This window comes from Ursus americanus, chromosome X, assembly GCF_024610735.1.
Source record: "Ursus americanus isolate L20-20 chromosome X, mUrsAme1.1.p, whole genome shotgun sequence".
NCBI lineage: Eukaryota > Metazoa > Chordata > Mammalia > Carnivora > Ursidae > Ursus > Ursus americanus.
Genome location: NC_142164.1, coordinates 26,037,523 through 26,060,508, shown reverse-complemented (window position 1 = coordinate 26,060,508; position 22,986 = coordinate 26,037,523). Strand labels below are relative to the sequence as shown.

At 42.7% G+C, this 22,986-nt stretch overlaps 1 protein-coding gene across 3 annotated transcripts in view; it reads left to right on the top strand.

Annotated features, from left to right (window-relative positions):
- Window positions 1-22,986, top strand: part of GRIA3 (glutamate ionotropic receptor AMPA type subunit 3) — a 273,652-nt gene that overhangs the window by 198,723 nt on the left and 51,943 nt on the right. For all 3 annotated transcript variants that reach the window (XM_087860086.1, XM_087860085.1, XM_045804968.2), the window contains 2 exons: window positions 6,061-6,437; window positions 16,178-16,376. In XM_087860086.1, coding sequence (XP_087716212.1) covers window positions 6,061-6,437; window positions 16,178-16,376 — 576 coding nt within the window. The remainder of the gene's footprint in view (window positions 1-6,060; window positions 6,438-16,177; window positions 16,377-22,986) is intronic.

Genomic DNA, 22,986 nt, shown 5'->3' with positions numbered 1-22,986 from the left:
CTTCAACCTGCCTTGGAAATGACCTTCCCCCTCCTCTGCGTGCCATGGCGGTTCCAGGAGAGCTAAATGGGTGTTTTGTGACACTAGTTACCTGCTCCTTCTATTTCCCTTACTAATCAGGTTGACTGCTCCACCGACAGGACGCCCAGCAGAACTTGGGCTCTGAAATAACGGATCATTGCAACATCCTTTTCATATAGACAAGGGGATAGTGGTGGCAGAGGGCAAGGGCTTCTCCCCAGCTGCCCACGAGCTGACAGGACAGTCCTGCTGCGTTGGTTCCACATATAAAAGATGGGAGGGGTTGTTAAGTCCACTACCCAGCGGGCCATCCTTGCTCCTTCCTTTCTATTGGATGAGACTTCTTCTGCCTGCTTTTTGCTAGTCCTTCGTATTTTCCAGCTGTAATAGGTCTTTTTTTAAGGTTCAGCGTGGGAAATCTCATTTTGGAGCCAGGTCCACATCAGACTTAATGCTATTCTTCATCGAGGGGCACCCTCCAAAAACCAAACTCCACCTTCTCTGGAAAAGCTCCTAAGAAAGAAACGGTCCTGGGGCATCCCAGTGGTGCAGTCGGTTGAGCATCCGAAACTCTTGGTTTGGGCTGTGGTCTTGACCTCAAGGTCGTGACCTCATCAAGGTCATGAGGTCAGGCTCTGTGCTCAGCGGCGAGTCTATTTGAGATTCTTTCCCTCTCGCTCTCCCCATTCTCATGCGCGTGTGCTCTCTCTCACTCTCCAAAATAAATAAATAAAATCCTTAAAAAAAAAAAAAAAGCCAGACTGAGGAAAAAAGGCAAGTGCCTGAGGGGAGCAGGTTCTTTCTGTTGTCTTACGTGACTTCAAAAGTACTTCATACTAGGAATGGCTTCCTTTGGGAATCTGTTCTTTTGCTGCATATTCTTGGGAACCAGACAAGAAGCCCCACTTTGTCTATCTAGCCACCTCTTGTTAGTGTTCAGCTGTGCTTATCATCTGGTGGGTGTTTGTTGCTGAGGTGTTTTTTTTTTCCCTCATAGAGGGTGTCAAGATTCTCAGACTCTTTTCTTTTCCTGCTTGAAAAGAGCCCAATTCCCTGAAATTCAATCCAAAGTGATTTTCTCAGACAAATGCCCCTTATTTCTGCCTTCCAAAACAAGGAAATGGCCATTTCTCTTAGCACGATCAATTATTTAGACTTAAATGATCAAAAACTAGTTAAATTAAGTAATTAAATTCAAATGAGATCAAATGGGAAATGATACGAGTGGGGCATTTGCATGGAGGCAGAAACACATTGGCAAGGATAGAAGGTGGCTTCATCTGTGAATTCTGTTGGCACGACAAGCCTCTTTCTAGCTGAGGCAGACTCTGTCTGCCAAAAAACTCCCACTAGCTTTCTGGCCAATTCCATTCTCCTCAGTAGCTTTTGTTTCTAAGATCAGATCTGGCCCCAGGCAAAAGGGTAAAATAGGTAAAATTTGGGTTTGGCTTCTGTCCAGTTATAAATGCAGAACTGGTGATTCAGGAGTTAGTGGCAATGAGGGGAGTGTTGAAGCCATGGGTAGTAATACTGAGGGGACAAAAATAATACTGAAGGGAGAAAGTGAAGGACAGGCCCTTAAAGGAGTCTTGCTTACTCCACAAACCTTCACTGACTATCTCCTAAGCCAGGCCCCGTGACTAGACTATGGGGCTACAGAGGCACACCTTGGCCGAGAGAGCAGAACTGGGAAGAAAAGCCAGAGAAGGAACATTCGAGAGATAGGAGGAGAAGCTATAGTCTTCAGAGAGCCAAGGAAAGAGGGTACTTGGTGCAAAAGGGCAGTGGTGTCCCACGAGCAGGGGACGTCTGAGGGAAGGACTTTGAATGTGGTACGGCAACCAAGTATATAACTGAAGAAGCAATGTCAGTAAATCGGAGGAGATGGAAGGTAGATCACAGGTGTTTTATAAGGACAAAGTCGTGTTAAAATCAAGAGATAGCAAAGGTGTATTTTTTCAAGAAGACCACAGTGAGAGAGAAAGATGCCATATGGTTAAGAGGGTAGTAGAATCAGAAGAAGGTGGGAGGACCGCTTTGTGTTTCGTTTTAGGCTGTCAGTAAACAGAATTACCTGAGTGTGATTTTGAGTAAGATCAATTAATGGTTTTCAAATGACAGTGAGCATTCAAATCACCTGGAGGGCCAGCTGAATCCCGCCCGTTGTGCTTCTTGTTCCATACATCGGGGATAGGGCCTGAGAATTGGCATTTCTAACAAGTTCCCAGGTGACTCTGATACTGCTAGTCCGGGAAGCCACCCATTGAGAACCATTGGGATAGGGTGAGAAGGAAAAATTAGTACAAGAGAACAAAGGGAGCTGAGTTTTAAGAAGAGACAGAAGACTATGGGATGCTAGGAATAAGTGGATTAAGCCTTAGAAAGTTCATTTGCTATGAGATGGAAACGACAAAAGGAATAGGTGAATCGGGACGCCTGGCTGGTTCAGTCAGTAAAAACTTGCAACTCTTGAACTTGGGGTCATGAGTTGGAGCCCCACACGCGGCGTAGAGCCTACTTAAGAAAAAATAAAATATTTTTTTTTTTAAAGAAGAAATAGGTGAAGACACAGCACTATGTTGAGAAGGAAAAGGACACGGAGACAATAGAGCTTGTCTCAGTTGGCTCCCATCTCAGTAAAGAAAGAGCCAAGATTGGGGTGCCTGGGTGGCTCATTCGGTTAAGCATCTGCCTTGGGCTCAGGTCATGACCTCGTGGTCCTGGGATCGAGCCCCGTGTCGGGAAGCAGGGAGCCTGCTTCTCCCTCTACCTCTGTCCTTCTCCCCTGCTCATGCTCGCTCTCTCGCTCTCTCTTTCTCTCTCTCTCTCAAATAAATAAAATCTTAAAAAAAAAGAAAAGAAAAGAAAGAGGCAAGATCACCTGTGTGGGGGGTTGGAGCTGGTAAGGATTAGGGACCCCAAAAGGCTTGGAATAAGCATCACTCACAGACTTCGAAGAGATCAGCTTTCCTGTGATAGATGATGGATTTAACTTCAGAAATGGGGAGTTTGAGATTGTAGTGAGCCAATCGGGTAGATTTGATCAGTGGGCTCTTAGCTTTAAGAAACGCATACTTTCTGCAACTCCCCCTGGGCTATAGGACATCCTCCACGAGGATAAGGAGTTTTGTCTGCTTTGCCTCTCTTGCTCAGTGTTTCATCCCCAGCATCAAGAGTAGTGCTTGGCACAGAATAGGCACTCAAATATGCACTGGAGTGAATCTGAGAGGGGTTAATTATCGTACATAAAAACAGTGTAGAGTAGAAACCTGCACATATCTATGGAGTTAGGACATTGTGGTGGTTAAGGGCATGAGTTCTAGTAGCACTATCAACAATAGCCCAATTATGGAAAGAGCCCCAATGTCCATCGACTGATGAATGGATCAAAAAGAGGTAGTATATATATTCCTCTGTGTGTGTGTGTGTATATATATATATATACATATATATATATTCCGTTGTATGTGTGTGTATATATATGTGTGTGTGTGTGTGTGTGTATACATATATATATATTCCGTTGTATGTGTGTGTATATATATGTGTGTGTGTGTATATATATGTGTGTGTGTGTGTATACATATATATATATTCCATTGTATGTGTGTGTATATGTGTGTGTGTGTGTGTGTGTACAATGGAATATTACTCAGCCATCAAAAAGGATGAAATCTTGCCATTTGCAATGACGTGGATGGAGCTAGAGTGTAAGATGCTAAATCAGTCAGTCAGAGAAAGACATACCATATGGTTTCACTCATGTGGAATTTAAGAAACAAAACAGATGACTATAGGGAAAGGAATAAAAAATAGGGAATCTAGGGAAAGGAATAAAAAAATCAGACAGGAAGGCAAACCGTAAGAGATTCTTAAATCTAGAGAACAAACTGAGGGTTGCTGGAGGGGAGGTGGGTGGAGGGATAGGCTAAATGGGTGATGGGCATTAAGGAGGGCATTTGTTGTGATGAGCCCTGGGTGTTACACATAAGTGATGAATCACTAAGTTCTCCTGAAACCAATATTATACTATATGTTAACTAACTAGAATGGAAATAAAAACCTGAAAGAAAAAAGCACGTGAGTTCTGAAATCTGAAGACCAGGGTTCTAATCCTAGGCCTCAGTTTCTCCTTCTTTAACATGGGAATTATTATGTGCCAACCTTAAGTTTGCTGAGAAAATTAAATAAGATAATATACGCGAGGTGCTTATACACAGAGTAAGCACTGAATAAATGTTAGCTGGCTGTTTATTATCTGTGTTTCCCTTTAAATTAATTAAGATTGTTTTTTAATCAGTTTGAGTCACCCTATGGGACTCAAGGTAGCTAAACATTTCTTTTAAAACATCCTCTATCTCAGACTTGATCATTCCTCCTCCACCTCTCCCCGCTGGTAAGGATATTGAGGTATAACTCTGTTTAATGTAAAAAAATTATCACAATTGGTCCTTTTGCTTTTGTTTTTTGTTTTGAGGTGAGAGAGTGTCTGCATGCATAAGCAAGTGGGGGGGAGGGGTAGAGGGGGAGGCAGAGAGAGAATCTTAAGCAGGCTCCACACCCAGCATGAAGCCTGACACGGGGCTCGATCTCATGTCCCTGAGATCATGACCTGTACCAAAATCAAGAGTCGGGTGCTTAACTGACTGAGCCACCCAGGCACCCCAAAATTGGTGTTTTTACTTCATATCTGATATACCATCCAACAGGCTTTCCTTAGAAGTATTTTTCTAAGTGTGTATGTTAAGGCCTGGCTCCAGACTAAAGCCTGTCGTAGAGGAACGGTAGTGGAAGACCAAAGAAATAAGTGCAGAAATTGCTAGTGCTGGAAAGAAAAGAAAAATTCCTAGTGCCTTTTTTCATGGGATTAATATAAAAACATTGCCTGCCTTTGCCTGAGCCCATTATAAGGGCACTACTGACATTTATTTTATTGATCCAGTACTCGTGAGTGCTACCCTGATATTTATTGATCCAGTACTCGTGAGTGCTACCCTGATATTTATCACTAGACATGATGGCTTCCTATAGAAATTAATATGTATTCTAATAACTGCTGTACCTTTGTTATTGCCCATGCAGAATTCTTTCATGTTTGCATAGATTATGTTCAATAGTCAACAACTTATTTTCTAAGATCCATAGTTTCTTTATTTAGGATGTGCTGCAGTGATAGATACCAAAAAAAAAAAAAAAACCCAGAAGATTGAGTCCCTGCCTTTAAAGAACCTATGTTTTTACAGACATGCTCTGAAAAAATAATTCAAGAATAATAATAACCTCATGGTGGGGAGGGAGGCACATATAAGAAGTCTAGACTATGTGCTTGCCTCTCAAAAATTCCCAGTCACATGAGGGAGCTCAGACATAAGAGCATGAAAATGAAAATTAAAAAAAACAAGAGTTGGGGTGCCTGGGTGGCTCAGTCAGTTAAGTGTCTGACTCTTGGTTTCAGCTCAGGTCATGATCTCAGGGTCGTGGGATCAAGCCCTGCATTGGGCTCTGCACTCAGCACGCAGCCTGCTTGAGATTCTGTCTCTCCCTCTCCCTCTGCCCCTCCCGACTCCCCCCCCAAATAAATAAATAAGTCTTTAAAAAAAACAAGAGTTAAGCAGTGTTTGGGGGCACCTGGCTGGCTCAGTCAGTAGAGCACGCGACTCTTAATCTCAGGATCATGAGTTCAAGCCCCACGTTAAGTGTAGAACTTACTTTTAAAAAAGAGAGAATTAAACAGTGATCTGTCACAAGGGAATACAAGTTGAGTTGCAAGATAGCAAAAAAATTCTAAGAAAAACATTGAGTCGGTTACCCGAAGGCAATAGGTCACAAAGGACAAAAGGTCAATGGTGTCCTTCCCTTCCCTTACCATCAAGTTAAAGCATTTTAGAACCCATCGAATTGCTACTACTCTTCTGACCAAAGCGTTGACAAATCAATCGGTTGTAGTGTTCTAAGAGTTTATGTTTCCACCAAAGAGGTATAGTAAGTGGCAAATGACGAATGGAAGTACTGTCTCTAAAAGTCCATTTTTTTTTCCAGAGGGCTGATATAGCTGTTGCTCCGCTCACTATAACATTGGTCCGTGAAGAAGTCATAGATTTCTCAAAGCCATTTATGAGCCTGGGCATCTCCATCATGATAAAGAAGCCTCAGAAGTCGAAGCCAGGCGTGTTCTCGTTCCTGGACCCCTTGGCTTACGAGATCTGGATGTGTATCGTCTTTGCTTACATCGGGGTCAGCGTGGTTCTTTTCCTAGTCAGCAGATTCAGCCCCTATGAATGGCACTTGGAAGACAGCAATGAAGAACCCCGCGATCCGCAAAGCCCTCCTGACCCTCCAAATGAATTTGGAATATTTAACAGTCTTTGGTTTTCCTTGGGTGCCTTTATGCAGCAAGGATGTGATATTTCTCCAAGGTTTGTTTCCATGTCATACCCAATGCCTCTTTGCATTCTGTGGCCATGATCCATTCGCGTACATCTGGTATTCACCCATCTCAAGTCCAGCTTTCTTTCATTTAACATTCCATCCAACGACAAATTATCATCAAGCCATTTTGTTTGCTTGCGTCCATGAAGTGAGTGTGTTATTGGTGTTGTTCTGAATGTCTTTCATGCATTTCTATGGTATTGTATATTTATACATATTATAGCAAACATTTGGACTCTGGATAAAGGCAGCATTTTCAGCTAATATTAATATTATTTGGATAAAGCTAATACTAAGTCTTGATCAGATCAATCAGGCATGGTTTCCTCCTTAAGTGAGCTAAAACATTTTTTCATTTGTCCAGAGATGGGATCTAGAAAAAAATTTGAAAGAATATAGAACTCTTCTTAAAAGCCCTCCTACTTTCCCCTTTCAGTGTCCTACCTTTTTCATTTCACTCTTAGACTGCCTAGAATTATTCACTGTAGTATCTCACCCAAGTTTTATAACTAAAACTATAAAAGTACTAAAAGAAAACATAAGAGAAAAAAAAAGAAAACCTAAGGGGAAGTCTATATGATTTCGAATTGGACAAAGAGTTTTCAAAACACAAAAAAGAACAATCCATTTTTTTAAAAAATTGACATACTGGACTTCATTAAAATTCAAAACTATTCAAAACATTTCAAAAGACATCATTATGGAAATGAAAAGACAAGCCACAGACTGGGAGAAAATATTAGCAAATCATACATCTGATAAAGGACTTATATCCAGAATAAATAAAGATTTCTTGCAACTCAATATAAAGAAGACAACCCAATTTTTAAGATGGACAAAACATTTGAATAGACCTTTCCCCAAAGAAGATATACAAACGGCTAATAATCACATGTAAAGATGCTCAACATCATTAGTCATTAGGGAAATGCAAATTAAAATCACAGTGAGATACCTCTATATATCCTCTAGAATGGCTATAATAAAAAAGACAGTACCAAGTGGTGGTGAGGCTGCAGAATGAGCATAGCTCTCATCCATTAGTAGTGTGAATGCAAAATGCTGCCCCCAAAGAGGAAGATGGGTCCACAGTCTCTTATAGTTAGACTCACACTTAAAATATGACAGCAATTCCACTTAGTTATTTACTGAAAAGAAAACCTATATCCACACAAAGACTTGTAAGTGTTCATAGGAGCTTTATAAAAACCAAAAAGTGGAAACAACCCAAATGGCCATCAACAAGTGAACACAATGGGCCTTATCATCCAATAGAATACCATTGGGCAATTCAGAAGAACAAGCTACCCACATGCTACGACGTGGATGAACCTGGAAAACATGATGCTACATGAAAGAGGCCAGACACAAAAGGCCACAGATTATATGATTCCATTTATTGAATTCTACTTATTGAATGTCCCTTATTGCATTGTTCCATTTGTCCAGGATAGGCAAATCCGTAGAGACAGAAAGTGTCTAGGGACTTAAAGGGAGCAGAGAGAAGCTAAGAAGGACAAGGATTAGGCTGAGGCATGCAAGGCTGAGTACAGCAAGCACAAGGGGCAAATTCAGTCTTTATTAAAAATGTTGATTTTTGTTCATCATGGGTTTTTTGAATTAATCTTGATTTTTGAAGAATATTGCACTAAAATGTTATTTATCTTGATTAATGAGATTTTTGGTACCCTTCTAAATTTTGGGGGGGGGTAAATGCCTCACTGGTCTCACCCTAGTCCTGGCCCTGTCAGGATTAAACACAAATGAGCGCGAAGGAACTTTGCAGGGTGAGGGAGATGTTCCAGAACTGGACTGTTGGCAATGGCCACACAACTCTTAAGCTGACTAAAATCATCCATTGTACCCTTACATTGGTGAATTTGATGAGATGCAAATTTCATCTCAGCGAAGCTAGTGAAAATATGAAATGTGAATGTCCTGGATCTCGCCCACTTAGTTCAAATGGTAATTTACCTAAACAAAAACAGTGTTAAATTCATAATCATAAAATATTGTAAGCAAATATGGTATCTTCAAAATCGGGGGGGTGGTTTTTTTTCTAAAATAAAAAGTTGTAGTTTTGGTAAAATTAAACATTAACCCAAATAACTGACTAGAGTCCATTATACAAACATATGGGGATATTCATTTAGAATATAAGGACCCAGAAGGTCACCTACTATGGTTTTACAGCGTACCTCATTTTAAGATTATCCACCTGGAGCACGAAACATTTCAAATGAAGATTTGCAGTGTAACTCACGGGTAACCATCTTCTCATTTCTAATGTAACATGTGTGGGGCAAGCCTCTTCTGTCTGAGTCATACCTTTTGCCACTCTCCATCTGCTCGGTCTGATACTCCAAATGATTGCACCCCCTGCTCCTTTTGTGCTTACAATGTGTGTCATTTTGCGATACCATCTGGGAGTTCATTTATTTTGCTAGTTTCTTTCTTTTCTTATTTTTTTTAAATGTTCACTTGGAGAGTAGGGTTTCTGAACGATCCCTAATTGAGTGATTTTTAACATGGCTGGTAATCTGTGTTGAGGCAATGCTAAAGAGTCATTAAGGCTGGGGATTTTATTGGTTTCTGTAAGTGAATTTTCAAAACTAAATTTGTGATATCCCCACCGGAGTGCTGCACACTACTCTGTATACTCAAACAGGACTCTTCAAAAGCTATCTGTTTTTAGAAGTATTTAAGCATATTGCTTCATTAAGTCCTAACTTAAAGATGAGGACCTGCAAATGACAAGCTGGATAGATTTTTTTGATAGCAGAATTTAAGCTGTGGCTCTTCTGTGGCACTGAAATATATCAAATCCTTTTTTTCCCCCCAAGATACACATTTCATTATACTGCACTAGATACTGTCATATAGAGCAATGGCTTTCAAACTTTTTGACCATGTCCCTCAGTACAAAATACATTTTCCATCATGACTCAGTGTGTATATATATGTATATAACACGTATATAACACGAGTGTCACCAAACATTACCCTCACGGCATGCCATGACGTTTTAAATGCTGGTTGCAGCTCAACGCAGCAGTGGGGCACACAGGCTATGGAATAACACTGGTCTCGAGTAACACATATTCTCCTTTTTGTGCTTTTGAGTAATAAATTATTACTCTGTATATTTTCTACCAAAGGGGTGATCCCTCTTTCAATATTGTCTTTTGTGTCCTTCAAAGGAAATTATATCTTTAAGCCTCTTGATAAAATTTTATACTTTGTAGCATTCTTATTTCTCCTTGCCTTGAGAGCTCTGTTGGTTATATATTTGTGCTCAGTTGTATAACAGAATATTCCACTGAAATGTGCTCTTCTATTAACAGATTTCGAAATTCCCGTTAATGACATAGTTGCGCTCTAAGATTCATGGTTGCCTTGACGGCAAATGCCAGCGTTATACTTTATTTCTGTTTAATGGCCACATTTAGAATCTTGACTCTCCAGACAGCTCTGAATGTGAACATGCATTGTACACTCTGACTTTTCCCAAAATTGAAGCAATTCAAGGAATTATAAGAGACCACATTTTGAAGTAGAACTATCAACTATCATAGCAAGAGGAGATGTCAGATAAATTAACCCAACTGCTTCTGTTTCCCGAGGGCAGAGGGACAACAGCCTTCACTGAGCTCCCACCATGTATGCGCACTTTGCCTGCATTATTACCCTATGGATTTTAATCCTCGAAACACGGCCGCCTTGTACTTCAAGTTGAGGAAGGTGACACTCGGGGTAAATAATTGGCGCAGTCACACAGCTAATGGCAGAGCCAGTATTCGAACCTAACTCCAACCCCACACCCTATATCGCTCCACTTCATGCTGCTTTTTTCACAGCATAGACAAAACCGGACGCAGAGAGATACTGTGGTAGAGGTCAGGGTCATAGGGACTGTAAGATCCAGCAGTAGAACTGTTCCCACTACCACACACCGCCTCCCACTACCGACCTGAAGGTGCATTGCTACTTCCATTCTTTTCCTCCTGGGTGTGCCCAGGACTATTTCCCAGTCTCCCAACCTCCTATGAAACTCTGCCTTTGCCCGGGGTTGTTAAAGAAAGGCTTAGGCAGTGAGCACTTAAAATGCTGCAGGGCGTGTGTCCACTCGGAGTGAAAGAGTGGGAAATCAGCATGAGGAGCACCGAGCATCATTGTATTTCCATCAAATAAAGGTATTGACGGGGCTTGGAAGCTTAAAGAGCCCATGTCAATATTAGGTTTGGTATTTTCAACTACTCCCATTGTTTGGAGTCAACAATTCAGCTGGAGGCTGAATCGCCTTTAGAGAGGCTAATCAATGTGAGAAGCTGAGGTTATATCCATATACAAACTGATTTGATTGGGGCAGTCGGGAGAAGTAGGAGGAGATTCCACTCAACCCTCTTCCCCTGGAGGGGGATGGGGAGATCCGCAGTGGGTGTAGCCAGATGGAGGGAGCGCGTAGGGGTTAAGTGCGTGGGGGCTGGAGTTAGTCTCACTGGATTCGCAATCTGCTTAGGAGTTGTGTAACTCGGGGCACGTTACTAAATCTGGCTAAGTAAGCCTCAGTTCCTCATCCGTAAAATGTAAAGCATAGTACCTGGCGTATAGTAAGTTCTCGGTAAAGGGTAGCTATTCTCCTTATTAAACTGGCTGCTCCTCACCACCCTACTTGCACAAAAACTAACAGTTAATATTCTACTTGCATGTTAGTCCCTAAAACTCCTTAGGAATGCGGTTGAAATTGTAGTCAGTGCCACGTAGTTGATTTCTGATGAGAAATAACCAACGAACTTGCCTTCTTGAATCCATATAGTGCCCTCCTTAAGGGTTACACCTCGTGCAAATGTTTGGATTGTATATTCTATAATGATTTGCTGATATTGACAGAATGTTACAATTTTTTAAATCTGTCATTTGTTTCCTTTGTAAAACTTGGAGGAGCGGTCCAAAGTCCGAGTCCTCCCAGACAAATGCTCCCCCTGCTGACTTTCTTTGAAGCTGCAGGGCCATCTGAGGGCTAACGGAGTTGAAGCCGGGAGGATTGGGCGAATGCTAGCAGAGAAACTCCAGGGAGCACACTAACTTGAATCTGATTACTGTGTGCGTATTATTCCAAAGGCATTACTCTTCTCTGATTCTGCAAGACATCAGATACTTTAGAGGAGCAGTCAGGGCATCTGTCCAGGTTAGTTGACATACAGATCCTTTCATCAAATGGAAAACACGTGCCAAATAATAAAAGACACGAACGGTATTAAATGAATGGAACCAAAGACAACAGGATTTGGGGGCTCCATTTTAAGCAATAGCCTTTTCTTTGCTGATGTCTGACCAGTCAGTGTCTCATCCTACTGCAAATTCTTTTCAAAGTAGTAGTGATGTGGGGATCAATTAAAGATGTAATAGCAGGATTTTTATTGCAACTGTTTTACGACTTTTCTGGCTGAAAGCCATAGTTCTCAGTCTTCAGGAGATGGTTTCTTACCCCATCAGAAAATACTATACGAGCCAAAGATTGATTCTGCACATTTTTAAAAAAAATCTGTCATAGAATCGGCATTGAATAGAATGTAGAAAAGATACATACTTTGGAAGAAAGAACAGGGGGGAGAAAGAGCGTGAGGAAGAGTTTGTGCATAGAAGCGGTTAGTTTCGGCTCTTGATCTTACGAAGCTGGTAAAGTGCAGATTTCAAAATTTACTTACAGGCTGAAGGTTACAGCACATAGCTCACTTTTATTATCATTTCAGAGGTCATAAAATACATTTTATTATTAACTCGGAAACTCTACTTCCGTATGATTAAGGTTAACAAGAGCATTGTATATGATTTTGCGGTGTTTTTATGTCCATTTTTCTCTCGTTGCTAATCTACTTTCATTCACTTCCTCTTACATTTCTTCGAAAGGTACGATATGCTCCTTATAATGCATTTTTATAAATACTAAGTGTGCAGCATTTTATAGCCATTTCATTATGCCAACCTCAAAATCTGTCTTGTGCAACAAAACTATTTGAAATGAACGTTAAACATTTTGAAGCTGCATTAATGGAGGGAAAGAAACTGGAAAATGACAGGTCTTTTTAACTCAACTATAAAGTCTTCTCTTGTTTTAATAGATCCTTTTAAAAATGTCATGGGGCTGACCCATCAGTCACTTTTTATATAGCAGCCATGTGAAATGTGGGTTATTAAATGGCTATAGTTTCCTTAATGAGAAGAGGGAAATGTAAAAATTCTTACAGAGCTTCTTCCCTGTGAGTTCCTCTGCACCTTTTCTCAGTGAAAGGACTTAGGCATTCATGCCATAATGGAAAGAAAGCCATAGAAATTCCATCAAGACTCTTGTCAAAGCTACTGCTGCCTTGAGGAAGTTTGTGCATTTCGCACGGATTCCAAGGAAGCCCTTTTTCCATCTCTGCTGAGGCTTGTGGGTACTATTATGCCATTTCTATGTAGACAGTCACCAAAATTCTCCATGCACAAAGGAATATCATCATATTAACCACGTAGTTGCCCGAGTTAACAGCCATGTATACAAGAGGACACAAAAATGACCATTTTGCGTTTAGGTTTATTTTCAGTCATGTCAACAGCCAATCTCAGCTAAGTCCTACAGATCAAGCACATGATTATCTGGGTCACCTATTATGGTGGCCAAAATAACCAGATTAGCATGTGCAGGCTTGAGTTTAGATCATACAGACACAATCCATTAGCCTCGACAGAATGGCACAAGTGCAATTTCCATAAATTACTGTATTTTTCTCCCCATTTCAAATAGACAATGCATAAACTACCATTGGTATTCTCAGCAGCTTAATAAAACCCTTTCCATACCAAACCATGAATCTGGAAATACTCCAAAATCAGTTCTCCCCTTGGTCTCGGGAAAACCCCATCACTCCAAATAAGGATGGCATTCCCAGTTCCATTCCAAATGAACAACAGATAATAAACAATAATTATCCAAACATGTTTGCTTTTCCTACAACTATAATTCTCAGTTATTGTCAGAAAATTGCACCTTCTGTAATCTATACACCGCTCCGGTTTTGCTTAGACAAACTATGACTGTTTTGTAGCACAAAAATGTGGGCATTTCTTTCCTACTGTGTAAGTATAGGTTATTAATTTCCTATTTCGCCTCTCTGTGCCTCAGTTTCTTTATCTGTAAAATGCCTCTGTTTTCTAATCTGTAAAAATAGTACCTAACCATAGAGAGGAAGGATTGAAAGAGTTGACCCATGTCAACCCAAAGCAATCAGAACAGTCCGGAAGGGCTCCGTAAGGGTTAGCTATTATTGTTATCATTTTTATTACCCTATTACTACAGATGCTACTTTGAAACAGTAATCTTCTATATGGTAAAATTATGTCCAGGGTCAGATCAGTTGGGGATAAATTAAATATATATGGCAACAATGAAGAAAGACTATAAAGGTCCAAATTCGTAACTGAAATATCCTGTAAATATTTAGCATTTGGAAGTGTAACACATTCTTTCTGCTTCATCCTGATGTTTTTACCTCTTCTGATTAAAAGAGACATGTTCCCAGAGGAGACCCTGAGAGAATATAACTCTTAGTAGAGAAATCTGTTGCAAAGCAGATTTTCATCTGAAAGGCAGAAAGTGATTGCATTCAAAAATAAAGAAGGAAGGGTGGTTTTAAGCATCCAGGAACCAACAGGAATGACAGACTTTAAAAATTCAAGTAGTTTTGTTTTAGTTCATCAATAAAGAACACCATTTATCAAAACACCTGCCAAAACTATTTGACCAGAGAATAAAGCCAAAAACAACTGAATTTTCCAGAGGCTAGTAAGAGTTTATCTTGGGACACAGGAATTTAAATTTGCTTCAAAGTGGTCAAATGCAAGTACCAATAGAGAAGAGCTTGATTTGCCGGCTTTCAGCCCAGAACTGCCCTCTTCCCACAGAGCCTGGAGATGGGCCAGGCTCCTACGCCTATTCCTGCCTTTATGACAGAGTGGATACTTTTCCTGTGAGCTTTTCTGGGCACGGGAGAGTACAGCCTCATCAGGATGGAGCTCTGCCACAGAGAGAACCAGCCTAGAGATAATGTGGCAATGTTTTATAAAACCTAGGGACCAGATTTTCATTTCTGCAGCCAGAGCCAGCCTTCAGCAACACTGTGAAGGAGACCAAACTGCCTCCGCACGAGCCGCACCCCACCCCTGAGCATCCGGGGTGCTCACTGCCCCCTGACTTCCCACAGACCCTCCCCGCCCCCCCAGCAGCATTCACGGTGCAGGACCTTGACACCCAATGCTGGCTACTCCAGCGCTTTATACAAATGCTGCTGCTTCGGCCTAACCTCCTCCTCCCCTTCTCCCCCACCCCCACCCCCCACCCCTGCAAGCCCCCCCCCCCCCCCCCGCCCCGGCGGAGAGTCTGATTTCATTGGTCTGGGGTGGAGCCGCGGCATTTTTGTGCGTGTAGTCCTGTTTTGTTTTGTTTTGTCTCAAGCTTCCCAGATGATACTGATGTGCAGGCAGAGTTGAGAATCACCGATACAGAGGAACGGTATTCCTCAGCTTGGTCTGCAGACCGCTGCAGATACTCCGAAACTGCGTATTCACGAACACCCCACGCAGTGCCAAAGGCATAGCTACGTTTAGGAACAAAATTGTCCCTTATGACAACTTACCCGTCTTCTGTCCCATTCTCTACTAATTGGGTCGACTCATCCAAGATCATGTGATAATAGGTCCTATTGAAGTTACTGGTTAACCTTTTGACCAAGTCTCCTAAGGAAAATGCAGAGGGTGACTCCAATCTGAGGAATTTCCGTGGCAGGCTGGTGAGAATGGTTTTGTTCGATTAATGGGGGGGGGGGGGTCGGTAGGAATGTAGGGGTGCAAACAAACCTTTTAGCGCCTGGCAAATTCGGTTCTATGGGTAGTTATTTTCCTACTTCACTTGAGGCCCGTCCTGTGTTAAGGCTTCTTTGCAAAAGGGGAGAGTTTTGATCCCTGGAGCTAAGCTCCTGAGCCCCACTAGCCATTTCTATTAAGATCCTAATAAATATTATCTCACGCTCCTTGCCTCATGGTGACCAACTCCACAAAATGGCAAACTCGTTATTAAACCTACAAAACCCAGAGTGAAGAGTACCCCTCCACCGACCCAATTCTCTTCAAATACGTGAGGCTTTTTGACTGTGTTCCTCCCATGACGTCAGCTTACGTCAGTGGTCCGCAGCGTCGGCTGTGCCCTGCAATCACCTGGTGAGCTTTAAAACATGTATGTCTGGGTCCCACGGGCCAGGCTCTGGTTTAACTGGTGTTGAGTAGGCCTAAGCATGAGGTTTTTTTTTTTTTTTTTACAAAGATCCCAGGTGATCCCACCCTGCGGGCTGCGAACCTCTGGCCTCCAAGGAGGCGGGAGCCTCCTCCCACAGGCGAGCGCAGCAGAGCTCACACGGGAAGAGAATCTGATAGCGCAGTTCTTAGGCGCAAGCAGGAGCTGGTGAAAAGATGATGTTTTTCCAAGGATTTAAAAAAAATCCGGCTTTGCAGGTGGTAGAGGCCCAAAGAGCGTCCTGCATGCACCATCGTCATCTTCGCCATGACGTGGGCTGTTGTGAACGTGTTACTCTTGTTTGGTGTTTTAATTCCCTGACATCATCTACTTCAACTATGTTTTTTAACTGAACTCCGGCCCCTCTGGGTCTGGATTGGTCTTTGTTTTGTCTCGCAGATCGCTGTCCGGGCGCATTGTCGGAGGGGTTTGGTGGTTCTTCACCCTGATCATAATTTCTTCCTATACTGCCAATCTCGCTGCTTTTCTGACCGTGGAGAGGATGGTTTCTCCCATAGAGAGTGCCGAAGACTTAGCTAAGCAGACTGAAATTGCATATGGGACCCTGGACTCCGGTTCAACAAAAGAATTTTTCCGAGTAAGTGCTTTGCCGTGAATTAGGCCGGCTGCTTTTGATTTTATCGTCTTCTCACAAAGGCAAATTCACAGGGCTTTTAAGGGAGGGTGGGGAGAGTGTGGGGATGTTATCAAAGCAGAGCGCCTTAACAGCACGGCTTGGTTGGGGACCCAGTTCATTGTTGTTGACAACTAAGACTTGCGTGCAGCATAGCAAGTGGCATATCGAGAGCGTGAGGCTGGAACTCCCGGGTTTGAATCCCACCCCTGCCACGCAGGGATTGTTTGTCCTTGGGCAAGTCATTTCACTTCTGTCAGCCTCCATCGCCTTGCTTGAGAAACAAGGGGACTGAACTAAATAATATGCATTCTCCTTTCTAGCTCTTACAAAAGCAGGGATTTTGTGTCTCAGCGGGTCACAGAAGGTAGGTACATGACTCTGCCTAAGACTCTGGGAGTGACACACTATCAAATTGCATATTCTAGTTTAGACAATGGCTTCCTATTGAAATGTTTTACGCTTGTTTCAAGGACTCATATCCATGCTGATAATTCAGTTTCCAGGGAAGCTGGTAATTGTTTTGATTTCTTAAGTACATTTATTCCTTGCCTGCCGCCCCCCCCCCCATCATCGGCCAAATCTTAGTGGGGGAAACAGCAAGGTATTCACAAGCGGAAGTTAGTGATGCTGCATAAACACTGCCAAGAGGAAAGATGAAAGGAGATCGAAGCAGAAAATTATAGAAGGATAATAGGATGGACAAGCCACTTTTACGTAAACTATCAAGACCTTTGTTCTGTACCAACTGAACTATAAGAAAGGCCACCAGGGGAGTGTTTTAGAACTCAAAAGTTGCTTCCGTTGCCCCAAGCAGGAACGTATGGTGATTAGAAAACAGGCCCATTCTATACATTACCACTGCCTGCTACTGTCGCCATAAAACTGCTTGTAGCAATGATCCAGAAGCCACTTAGGTAGGAGGTAAAAGGGAAACGTTTAGTCTCTCCAACCAATAATCAAGTTATTGATGGCAGGTCTAATTACTGACCTTTCCTCAAAGTCCAGGTTAAATAGATGTTGGTTCGAAACCAGCTTATTTTAAGCAATCAGTAAGAAATAGATTTCTGCATGTATTATCATGAGATTTGTCCAATTGTTTCCTGGGAAACCAGGAGTATGTTTCTTAAAATTATAGCAATTAGCTAAAAACTGTTTTCATTCCCTAAAAAAGAAAGCATTAGTTCTGGGACCCTTTCAAGAATTCTCATTGGCTCTGGATATCCCTTTCTCACTTCTACCACTGTTTACCAAGCGGTTCAAAATCCCCAACTGGAGAGAGGGGCCCAGTATCGGAACCATCAATGAAGACCTTCTGAAACTAAGCTGGCCTTGACCCTCACCACTATGGCAGTCCCAGAACCTTATCTCGGAATAATCCCCTGCCTGTAAAACCCTTCACATGTTACAGGGCAGTAAGCCAGGCGCTCCCATCTGCTGAGTCGTCAGCACATAATCAGCTCCACGGAAAGCTGGTGTGGTATCAACTTTCAATAGCATCCCAGGCGGCATCAAGTTGCTGTATGAAGTAATTGATCACTTAGGCTATCAAGATACCACACTTGGACCCTCTGATAAGAGATACGTGTTCCATTGGAAAGCATTTTACCTTCAAAAACGATTAGAAATTAGGAAGGTGTGCTTTAAACGGTAATCGATAGCATCAATTCCCACTAAGCTTTCAAAGGCCATTCATCCATACTGCCGGCAAAAGACCCTCTCTGGGAAGACTGATTAGCACTAAGGCTGGAAAGCATGACCAAATAGTCATTGTCCCCACACCCAGACCCCCCCACACTCATTTTGTGTCTTTCTCAAAAACCAGGAAAGTGTCTGCTAATCTATTCAATGATGGTTTCATTAAAAAGCATCATATTACCAGAGCCAATTTGAATCAACATTCAATTCTGAGCAAAGCTATTGCCACATTCTAATTGGTTTGCAGTTTTTAATGCTCACCAATTCCTAGTGACCTTTACAGCCAATGAGTAATTCGTATGGAAATGGAGCTGTTATGGAAATCTGATTAGAGAGGGAGCTGGATATTTCTAGGTATAAGGAAATGCAAATCATTTTCTAATTCTCACGCACCACTTTTCTTTTTCCCCAAATGGTCGCTGGTAACAGCTTTAGGATTCTGTGGGGGAAGTTCTTTCAGGCAGCACACAAAGGTCAATGATCGGAGGGTGAAACTCAGCAATCTAGAAAAACCAACTTTTTTAGCTTGCTTGTACTGAAAATGTCATGTAGACCTAACAAAGGGTAAGGTTGGTATTCATATAATCTGGGGAGGGGGGCGCCAACCAATTGCCAGACAGCCGTCTGTCCTCTCTATGTTCTCCACTCCACCCTCCTTGAACCATGTCAGTCAGAGAAACAGCCAGCCAGAACACATCGTCTCTCATTCAGGGACTTGACTAAACTAGCACGTCACCACCCCCTAGCCCCCAGTGATCTCAAGGCAGTTTTAAGAATAGTCACTCCACCACACACAGAAACAAGTGAGGCCCTCCAATGGCATGCCTTCGGAACTTCAGAGAATGAAACGAGATCACAGGCAACATTTACAAACATAACATGAGCTCATTTCTTCCCATTCTCGCTGCATACTAAAACCACAGGGACCAAATAGTAATACCATAAAATAGCCTGGGGCCAGCCCTCCAGTTCTCCCACTAAAAGAGAGAAACAAATAAAATACAATTCCTTTCTAATTGCCCTGCGGACATTTTTACTCAACATGGGTAAAGCTGCCATTAAAATGACGGTATTTTAAAATGATTCCTTTGTTTCTCTCGTTTTCCAGCTATCCTTTAGCTGTTATCTAACAATCACGTAAAGTCCCGGGCACAGAGGGACCTATTCCATCAGGAAAGGCGGGGGAGAGGGGGACTGAGCAAAATGCATGCCGCTGGAAGAGACTTCCAAAATATTATCGTCAGCCCTCTTGACTTGCAAGCTGATTTCCTTAGACAGCAGCTCCAAAACAAAATGTCCCAACCGCAGTGGAGGCACCCATGCTAAAAACCAGTCGACAGCTTTATTGTCATTGCCCAGAAAAATGCCACTGTGATTTCGAAAGCTGCACCGAAATGATCATCCTCCACTAGGTTTTGGAAATTTAACCTGATACAGATGCATGTTAAAAAAGTAGCACTGGGGGGCGCCTGGGTGGCACAGCGGTTACGCGTCTGCTTTCAGCTCAGGGCGTGATCCCGGCATTCTGGGATCGAGCCCCACATCGGGCTCCTCCGCTGTGAGCTTGCTTCTTCCTCTCCCACTCCCCCTGCTTGTGTTCCCGCTCTCGCTGGCTGTCTCTATCTCTGTCAAATAAATAAATAAAATCTTAAAAAAAAAAAAAAGTAGCACTGGGAGAAAAAGCAATTCCAACATTCTGTCTGCCGTCAGAGCCCTAGCAATGTTACAAAGTGACTATGATGTTTGATTTCTTTTCCAAAGACTTGGCCGAATCCCCATCGAAGGTAGTTCAGGGGATTAAAGGAGGTTGGTTTTTTAAATGAAATATTTAATATGAATTTAAACCCCTTTAAGAAATTAAACATAAAAGGAGAGGAGTGGAGAGAGAGTGAGTTGTTCTAGGGCCCTGGGCAGGACAGAGGAATTGAACTTTGTCTGGAGATCACCAAGGAGACTATTCTGTCTTCTGACTTGCAGACATTGTACACCCCATGTAGCACAGCTGAATTACTCAGGAAAATTGGTTTGTTTGAACACAGGACTCTTTGACTAATTGTTGTCATCGGTCATTCAAATTTTTTTTAATTTAGGCTGTAAACGAAGAGCCCTCCAAACTGATTTGAAAAGTAGTCCTTACTAATAGTATTCAGCTTCTGCTGACACATTCAGAATCTCTCTCTCTCTCTCTCTCTCTCTCTCACACACACACACACACAAGCATTTTCAATTGGAGTCCCCGTTTCAACATTTCTCAGTTATCTATTATAGGGCTTTTGAAGTATAGGGGGAAAGGGAAAAAGTCTCCCCACAGATGCGCCTATGCTGAGTATTTTGACCTTTTGACATGATCAAGAAAACGAACCATGAATCTTCATGCTTTGTCACAAGTGAGCCATGTACACAACAGACCTCCCTGACCCCATAACCCACCCCCTAGCCTTAGGAAACACGTCAAAATATAAAATCCTTTTGTTAAAAATTTTCTCACCGAGTACTACGATGAATTTGCAATTTTGAAAGACAATATACTTGGAAACTGCAACCAGATTTAATTGGTTTGAAGACACATATGATGCAACCAAATGTTTGAGGACACAGCCAAACAACACACTAGGGAACACAGAACAGCAACAACCAGAGATGAGTTGACATCGAGGGGTGGCAGGTCAGAGACCTCTGTGGTACATCCCACTTGACAGTCTTTCAAAAGAAAAATTGGGTTTTTAATTTTTACATGGCTATTTGGATGCCACCTTATGAAAAACAGTCTTATTTTCCTATGTCGTGCATGACAAGACTCCTAGACCTCAGAGGTCAAGACTGGCGGCGGAGCCGCAGGCACAAGGTGAGGGTGCTGAGGCCTGGCCACCTAGGCCTCTGGAAGAGGGAAAGGTACACCCAGACAGCTGTTGGCTTTTCCTGGCCCTTGGCAGCCAGGGCTCTGTGGTTCCGTAGGTCCTCCTTGACGCAAGTCTTGCCCTGGGTGGAGAGGACACTCTCCAAGGGAGTGGAGGTTGGTTGACCTGACAACTGCCCACAACTGACAACACACCTAATATCTGTCTCCAAGAGAAAGGAGACAATGCAGCAACGAAGACAGGCTAAAATTATGCCCTCGATTCTACTATGTATTCCTCACTCTTTCAATAATAACTCTTTTTTTCGAGTACACTCCATGTGCCAAGTTCCAGGCTAAGCACTGAGGCCCCATCTCCATACACAAGAGGAAATTTCTGCCTGTCTTTTGCCAAATCACATGAAAACACCTCGACAGGGTTTCCACCATATTTGGTGGTTGTTTTGGGGGACAGACTGACTTGAAATATAGGCACGTCAGGAAACTAGATGATCACACCTCCAGGGCAGCTGACAGTGTTTATTTTTATGTTGCTCCTTCCCCGCACCTGCCAATCTGTGGGTACACCCCACAGTGAATAACAGGAGGGTTAATGATTCTCCACAACGCCAACACGAAGGTCACGTAGGCAATGAATAAAACAGAAATGGCCTCCAACCTCTGGTAGCTCACAATCTAGCAGGCTGTCAATTTTCAACACATATGCACATACATTACCACATTCGATGCCCTCGACGATCCTGCAGTGTAACCAGAACAGGTATGATTGCCCCTACTTCGTGGAGGAAACACGTGGGGCAAAATGACTTTGTGCTTGCCGAATGTCACTCAGCTCCATGGGGAAGAGCTAGAACTCAGTCCAGATTGGGTCCTCTGTCCATCCCATCTCACTGCCTCTCTGGTGTGAGTGTTCACAAAAACAGGGGGAGTTATGCATGAATCGAGCCTCTGGTGCAGCACATGCTAAGACGTCTCTATTATCTCCTGATTGATCTTTGTGTTTCTATCCCTTGGTGGGTCAATTAGAAAAGAAAACCTATACACACTTTTAAATGACATTTCCCCATGCTCTGATAACCTCAAAAGGATCCAAGATAAGATGGCAAAGAAAAGGAAGACATCCATAAAACCAGAGTGAACGCCACAAACACAACAAACCTCCGTTATTCACAGCTGATTACAGTTTCTGATATGCCAAGGGTTATGTTGCAGCTGGATAAAACCGGACAGAAAAAAGAGAGAGGATGAAAATGATTTCTAGTTCCACATCCACTGATGACTTTCTTGTTTTCCTTTGGGTAAGAAGCATTTGGTCTCAGTTTCCTCATCTATCAAGGGGAATGTTCTCTGCTCTACCTTCCTTATAGGGTTAGTAAGAGGATAATATCACAGAAAGATCTCTAAAAGTATGAAAGTTTCTATACATCCCAAGAGACTTTTTTTTTAAGATTTCACTTATTTATTTGAGAAAGAGAGCGCAGGGGGAGGAGCAGAGGGAGAGGGACAAGCAGACTCCACGCAGAGTGCGTGACCCGACATAGGGGTCAGTCTCACAGCCCTGAGATCATGACCTGAGCTGATATCAAGAGTCGGATGCTCCACTGACTGAGCCCCCCAGGCGCCCCAGATCCCAGGAGACTTTAGGGCAAGGGCCCAACACAAGAGCAATTAAAGCATAAAGACTCCTGACAAGGCTCTGTGGAGACATGAGAGAGGGGTATTTCCCAGGAAGAAAATAAGAGAAAATAAAATAATCTCTGCTAGCTCAGTGGAAGAGAGGTGGGTTTTTGCCTGGCTTTGGGAGGAGAGAGAAAGCTCATTTGTATACCCCCCACCATCCTCCTGATCCCATCCCTACCCCTGTTATAAAATACTACTCCTGACCTCATAGTCCCTCTTCAGCCATTCCTTTGTGGCCTGCAGATTCAACCACTTCACCATACACGATTCAAAGCTGCCCTTGAAGACCACCTAGAACCTTCAGGTGCTTCTAAGGGGGGCCATGCAGGCCATCTGCCC